This window comes from Zeus faber (assembly GCF_960531495.2).
Source record: "Zeus faber genome assembly, chromosome: 3".
In the NCBI taxonomy this organism is placed as follows: Eukaryota; Metazoa; Chordata; class Actinopteri; order Zeiformes; family Zeidae; genus Zeus; species Zeus faber.
In genome coordinates this window covers 16,055,687-16,063,186 of record NC_137190.1, presented here as the reverse complement: position 1 = coordinate 16,063,186, position 7,500 = coordinate 16,055,687, and the positions used below count along the sequence as shown (strand labels likewise).

Sequence of the window (7,500 nt, the reverse complement as noted above, 5' to 3'; positions counted from 1 at the left end):
TGTTGATTGGTTAAGAGCTTTCTTCTTATTTTAACACTGTCAACGTTTACAGAGAGGTAGAGGAAGAGAACCAGCTCTTTATCATCCAGGTGTTGTGGTTCCTCTCCACAATTCAATTCCGCCGTCTCTCCATGGTTGATCTCATCACTGATCACACTGATCACGCTCAGTGTTTTCTTTATATTACAGCCACCACTTGTACTTATTGATGTATGAACAGCTTTCTATTTGGAATCATTTACGGGAAAAAGGAAATTTCCCCTGCGGTGTGCCAGGATATGCTACGCCTTTTTTTCCTTATTGCTGTGTGTGATACTATCCCTCTAGATCACTGGTGGTTAGGGTTAGGGTTAGGGCTAACGCTAACCCTAACCGTAACCCAACCTGCGACCGAGGGCCCCATGCGGCCCACAGACCCCTGCCGGGCGGCCCACCGCCGGGTAATGAAGAGATTCCGATTTATTCTAAAAGGACGTCTTACGAAATATACATATTTTTATACTTATAGCTTTCATTTAGGATATACTTTTATATTGTTGGTAAACTAGGCTCTTGAAATGTTAATGTTTTGCCCCCTTTTGGAAGACTTTAATGGCCCGCCATTAAAACCACATTGGCCACCACTATCATAGATACTTCTAAATGCAAGGAAGAAACGTGCTGTATACATCTATTATTTTTATATTCAGTCCATTATTTATATGTGTTCAAAGAGCATATACAGTAGAAAAGATCCAGGTTTCCGGTTTCCAGGAAGAACTGTATCACTCAATTTTCGCCTCTCTTTTAATAATCCTCCTGAAAAGCGGCAGAACTTTCAATGTGGGGTGGCAGCCGTGCCGCTCCGAGGAGCATCCAAAGTTCGGTTGATAATCTCGTTTGATCCACTGGTGATTCACACAAGTGACCGTCCTCCGATCAAAGCTTTTCGATCGAAACTGTAAACTGTCCAAAAAATAGACAGTTGGTGTGGACAAGAATTTTTATTAAAAGCGGAGAGGGGAAAAATACCTTTGAAAATACCCATATAGGTGTGGACGAGGCCACGGACAGGGAAGGGAGAGAGGAGGAGAAGAGGAGGCCAAAGTGGAGGACATGAGGAAACAGAGTTCTCCAATGATATTGACAGTAAATATGAATATTGGATGGTGCTGGAAGACGTGCTCAGACCTTTAAGGAAAAATACAAACATCCTGACACAAAATTACCAGTTAAAGTCCCATTTTGTCATTTGTACATAAGTACTTTCTTTTCAATCGAATTAGTATATATATATCAGTATAAAAAATGTAACGTTATTGTTATATCTAGTGCACTAACATAACAGAACCGTGAGCCCGATCTGCCACACGCCACCCAATTGGCGTTTTCAGGGCCCGCCGACACAGAGACAGCGACGATGGGTCGAAAACAAACTAGTTTTATTGCAGCAAGTGGGCCAGGTGGAACAAGCCCGGGCAGATGGAAGACATCCAGATTGCAATTTACAATAAAAAAAATAACGGTGGTGTCATATTATTTAAGCAGTTGGAAAAATCCAGTCACTGATTTTATTTAAATGTTTTTATACCAAAGTAATTTGACTATTAAAATGTAGCAGAATAAGAAGGTATTTGCATCAATTGCAGTGGAGTAAAAGTTGAATCTTCTCTTCAGTCTCTCAAACTAAATATACCAAAGTACGTACAGAGTGCAAAATGTACTTAAGTTAAAGCGACTGTGTGTGTGTGTGTGTGTGTGTGTGTGTGTGTGTGTGTGTGTGTGTGTGTGTGTGTGTGTGTGTGTGTGCTGTGCGCGCGCCCCCAGAGACACTTGGGACCCGTTCCAGCTAAATCCCATCGGAGCCGAGAAGGAAAGCAGGAGGAGATGTTTCCAACTGGCGCAGTACCTGGTCGCTGTGATAGTGGGACTGGCTGTGCTGACCAGTGCTGTTTTAGCCAAGGTCGGTATCTATCTATCTATCTATCTATCTATCTATCTATGTATCTATCTATCTATCTATCTATCTATCTATCTATCTATCTATCTATCTATGTATCTATGTATCTATCTATCTATCTATCTATCTATCTATCTATCTATCTATCTATCTATCTATCTATCTATCTATCTATCTATCTATCTATCTATCTATCTATCTATCTATCTATGTATCTATCTATCTATGTATCTATCTATCTATCTATCTATCTATCTATGTATCTATCTATCTATCTATCTATCTATCTATCTATCTATCTATCTATCTATCTATCTATCTATCTATCTATCTATCTATCTATCTATCTATCTATCTATGTATCTATCTATCTATCTATCTATCTATCTATCTATCTATCTATCTATCTATCTATCTATCTATGTATCTATCTATCTATCTATCTATCTATCTATCTATCTATCTATCTATCTATCTATCTATCTATCTGTCTGTCTGTCTGTCTGTCTGTATGTCTGTCTATCTTTCCTATTTCCTTCTCTGATGTGGTAATCCATATATTAAAAAAAAAAAAAATGGAAGAACTAGTTCCAGCTAAATTGCACTTCAAAATCATTCAGTTTATATGTGTTTTTCAAAGTCCAACCTAAAAAAATAATGTGTACTTCATTTAACCTCAGATTTACAGAACTTTCTTACTTTCTTTTTATATATCAATCTCTCTCTCTCTCGCTCTCTCTCTCTCTCTCTCTCTGTCCGTCTGACTTCCTCTATAGCATACACTGAGTGAGTTCCACATCACTTGTTTATTCAACCTGTTGAGATGATTACAGTAATCTGGTCGCGCTCTTCGGAGCCCTGTGTATATCACCATGGCAACGTGCAGAGGTTCACCTGCGTCAGTGTGTCGGGTCAGAACCTTGGATGCTGAAGGACTTTGAGTGCATCGCTCTTTATCTCCCGCTGTATTTCCCTATTGCTGTGTTTGTGTGACGGCACCTCACGGGCGGGTGTGTCCCTCTCTATCGCTCTCTCCCTCTATCATTTCTCACTTGTTCTGCCTCTTGCTCTGCATGTGCATTACAGCTCTGAGGCCATCCATCTTTGAAACCTGGGCCATTAGAGTCCACCGTTCTATTTTTTTATGTCTGTTTATTTGATTGTTGTAAACCTGTGACGGACTTCTTTGTTAGCGTACAGTGGGACAACAGTAAAGCCTGGAAATGCATTTAAAATAAGTGCTGGTTAACCATGTTTTAGAAATGGCTCATGCTGAAATCGGAAAATCGGAAAATCCAAACTCTTTTTTGGAAAAGTGCAAAGGAACGGCCATTGAAGTCGGAATTTCAGACCAGATAACTCGGGTCCGAGTTTTCTCAGAAATACCGACCTGACCTCAAGGCAACATGGTGGCACCGACCATTAACTGTGGACAACGTTCCCTTTGCATCTTCTTTTAATTGAAAACACATCTAACTTTGATCTAAACTACGAAGTAGATCTTGTGTTAAATTAACAGATATATATTTTATAAAGATTATTGGGTTTCATATTTTTTCCAACATGACAAAACAACATACATTTTATAGCTTGTGGAAATCACAAGCCGGCCAATCAAACACACATTTACTGAAGGTGTCTATGTTTTTCCAAACAGAGGCAATGGAACTGAGGACTACAAACTCAAAATGAACGATTTATGAGTTCTAATGGAATGCACCATCAGCTTGAGGCAATCAGAGGTGGACCTCTGACATTGCCACTTCCCAATTTTAAAAAGGCACTTGTTAATATATTCCATATTTTCTTCCTTTCTTCTCTTTCCTGCTCGTTCTCCTCGTTGGTCGACATGATGGAATGGAAAATGTGTAAAAAGTGAATTCTTCGGTGGGTTTTCTGCTCCAGCAACTTCCTGGTTTCTGTCCAATTCAATCAGGGCTCCTTGTTGGTGTTGTCCACGCTCGCCAGCCCCTTCTCCATGCGGAGCCCCAAAGAGAGACAGTTCTTCATGCTGATGATGGTCTTCTGCCTGGTCTTTCCAAACGTCCTGGTGTTCATCAAGTCCCTATGGAGATGTGCCTTCAAGAGCTTGGTGATTCCCAACATGAGGACCATGGGAATTGTACGTTGTTTTATATCGGACATATTAATGTCAAATTTAATAATAATGTATAATTTTTATATGGACCTTTTTTTAAATTGACCTTAAACATAATAATTAAATATAGTTCACAAATGCTTTTGATAATAGTTATTGAAAAAACTACACATTCATTTACCTGCATTATGTGTTTTAATCCTCACTGGATAATACTTTAGCAAGGTATTTAAACAAATTAACCTCGGCCTATAGAATTATGGAAATCATTTTGGTTGAAATAATGTTATAATAATAACTATAAATACAGTTGCAGGCAGCTAGACACGGGTCCAGTTTATTTGTTTTCGGTACGTATAACAGTTTTTTGGTTTCTGTGAAATGCATCACGAGTTACAAACATCAAAGATCGTGGAGTAACGTCCATAGTACTTTTTTTTTTAATATTGTGACTGACCTTGTGGACTGGATTCTTGGACAATGGCTTCTTTATTGTCTTAGTTTATAACTAATATGGCTTATGACATATTTCGGCGTCAGATGTTTTGGCTCGACTCTGTGATATCGATCTAAATTTGGTTGTTTTTTTGTTAATATCTGCTCCGTATGTGGATCGATTTGGATGAAACTTCAACCACGAGATGTTTGTGACAGCGCGGTTCAAACAAGCCGCAAACCATGTTGGTGTGTTATGCCGAAGTTGGTGTTGGTTGGTGTTAGGCTTCAAAATTCGGAGAGTTTACGCCCAAACAATAACAATAGGGCTAACGAATAATAACAATAGCCCTTTGGGATGGATCCCTAATAATGTAAATAAAATAATTATAAAACACCCAACTCTTACAAAGTTGAGATGAAATAATGTTATAATGATAACAATATTTATATCAAAAATAATAATCTCAACACAACTCTTCAAAAGTGATGTTGATAATAATAATAATAATAATAATAATAATAATAATAATAATAATAATAATCATCATCATCATCATCATCATCATTATCATCATAATTATAATGTTGTGTTGCTGTTGTAATGTGTCCCTGTCTCATCCAGATCTGCACCATCGAGTGCCTGGTGTCTCTGGGAACCTCCGTCATGGTGCTGGTTGTGATGCCTCAGTTTGACGTGTTGACAAACCTCTTCATCAGTGGAGGCGTCTGCATCGTCTCTTCAGTCCTGCAGATAGCCTTCAGACTACAGCGGGAGACGTGGAAAATTATCTTTCCTGTTTGCTCGCTCATTCTGATTATTATCGGTAATGTTCCATGCTGTATATGTTTATGAGCATAGCATATATTGACATTGTGTTTGACATCATGATCATTATGATCAGTCAAAGTCATTCATTGGCTAAACGGGCCGTGTCGCTGACAAGTCATTTTAGTGACATTTGGTCTACTCATTGAGGGACAAGTGATTTCAACCAATTGGCATTACTCAGGTGTCATTATTTTAGGGATATAATGACTGACTGACTGACTGACTGACTGACCGACCAAATAACTAACAAATTAACTAACTAAATGGCTTATTAACTTTGGTCTTTTACTCTGAAGAGGCAAGACTACTAACATTCAATCCTTTAACCCACCGTAACTAACCAACACACTCACCCACTAACTTATAGGTTACTGCCTCCTGGGAGTTGACTTCTATGTCCGTGTGTCATCATATGTGGACAGACAGACGGACAACTGCTTTCTGTTCATTGGAATCGGGATTTTCTCTTCCATCTTAGTCTCGTGCTGCTGGTGGGAAAACCCGCTGCAGGCCTCAAACAGCATGCAGGTAGTTTGATTATTTGAGTTCATGGAAGTTGGTTGAAGCCTTAAGGATTCAATGAAATGCGCACGGTAACAATCAGCTGATTGTTTTGATTGTTATATGTGTGTACAGTACATTTATTGCTTTCCAAGCTTCGCCGTGATTTAATGGTTCAAATGATGATAAGCCAAGGGACGTCTCTTCACAAAAACAAGTTGATGAAGTATATCATATATTCTTCTCTCACACCCCATTCCTCCCCCTCTCTCTTCACAGGAGACGTTATCAGAATTAGATGGCTTCAGAGACTTTGTGTTTGTCATCACCAGTCTTCTGAGGATAGTGGTAATAGGTAATTAACTGTAAAACAAATACATCCCTCTCAAATGCATGCTACGAAAGCCTGCGTTCTACTGGTCAGCGTCATATATTGGCCAGAGAATTCCCCACAGATATTTTCATTGATATCTTGTGCATTGTTTACTTACTTTTATATTTAACAGGGTCCTAATAGAATGCAGCCATGAGTGTGAATGAGTCGTTATTTCAATCGATTTATTAAATGTTAGTTGCTTGTGATTCAGCCGGATAAGCGTGTACCGTATAGGCAAAACAGCTGCAGCGACGTCGGTGCACTATCTTTAATGATGTTAGGTAAACATAACTAACTCATGAAGGTAAAAACAAATCCCCCTAAAACTCAAATCCACGGTGCTATATAATAATAACCCTTTATCTCTATAGGAGCGGTGTACCTCATATACCACGGCCTGATCCTCAACTCCATCACCTGGTTAGCTTTTGATCTGCACAACGATAAGAGCGGCATCCTGCAGGTCGGGCTGGGCCTGTTCGCCTTACAGGTCATTATATAGATCAATAGATAGGTGGACAGACAGACAGACGGACGGACAGACAGACAGACAGACAGACAGACAGACAGACAGACAGACAGACAGACAGACAGACAGACAGACAGACAGACAGACAGACAGACAGACAGACAGACATACTCATATCCCATCTCCTCCCTCCCTCCGTTCCAGGCGTTCTGCTCCGCCTCGTGCCACTGGTTCGGGGTGGTGGCATGTAAGATCCATGCGGTCAGGATGAGCTTTGCTCTCCCAGTTTGCTGCACTGGTCCCGCGGTGCTGCTGCTGGGGATCATCCTGTTCTTCATCCAGGCGCAGGAGGTGGAGAAGGCCGAACGAAGCAGCATCCAAGGTGAGGGAACGTAAAAAGTACCACGTTGACTTTTCTGCTTAAGTAAAAAGTATTTAATATACACTTATTACTTAAGTAGAAAAGTCAACCACATTAAAGAGCAAATACCATGTATTAAATGGTATGTGCTCTTCAATGTGATCTAAGTCTTAAATGTGTCTTAAAAAATGACTCATCACATCCAGAGCCTGTTAATAAATAATAATAAATATTAAACATAATATTTCTATTAATGTTATATATACAATATATACAAATATCAATATATATCCAGATTTGTTTAAAAGCCAATGTAACGTGACTGTGTTAGAAATGTATAGAGTAAAAAGTACAGCCATTTGTTTTGAAATGTAATAAATGGAGTAAAAGTCAAAAGTCTCTGAAATTGGATATACTTCAATAAGTACAGATACTGGAAAAATATACTTAAGTAGAGTAACAAAGTACTCTGTTACTTGGTTACTTTCA

At 39.1% G+C, this 7,500-nt stretch overlaps 1 protein-coding gene across 1 annotated transcript in view; it reads left to right on the top strand.

The window, feature by feature from the left end:
* Window positions 1-7,500, top strand: part of chs1 (chitin synthase 1) — a gene marked incomplete at both ends in the record, with an annotated part of 21,544 nt that overhangs the window by 472 nt on the left and 13,572 nt on the right. The window contains 7 exons of the mRNA XM_079997246.1: window positions 1,807-1,942; window positions 3,876-4,061; window positions 5,098-5,299; window positions 5,672-5,832; window positions 6,085-6,160; window positions 6,553-6,671; window positions 6,855-7,032. Of these exons, the coding sequence (XP_079853372.1) occupies window positions 1,807-1,942; window positions 3,876-4,061; window positions 5,098-5,299; window positions 5,672-5,832; window positions 6,085-6,160; window positions 6,553-6,671; window positions 6,855-7,032 (1,058 nt within the window). The remainder of the gene's footprint in view (window positions 1-1,806; window positions 1,943-3,875; window positions 4,062-5,097; window positions 5,300-5,671; window positions 5,833-6,084; window positions 6,161-6,552; window positions 6,672-6,854; window positions 7,033-7,500) is intronic.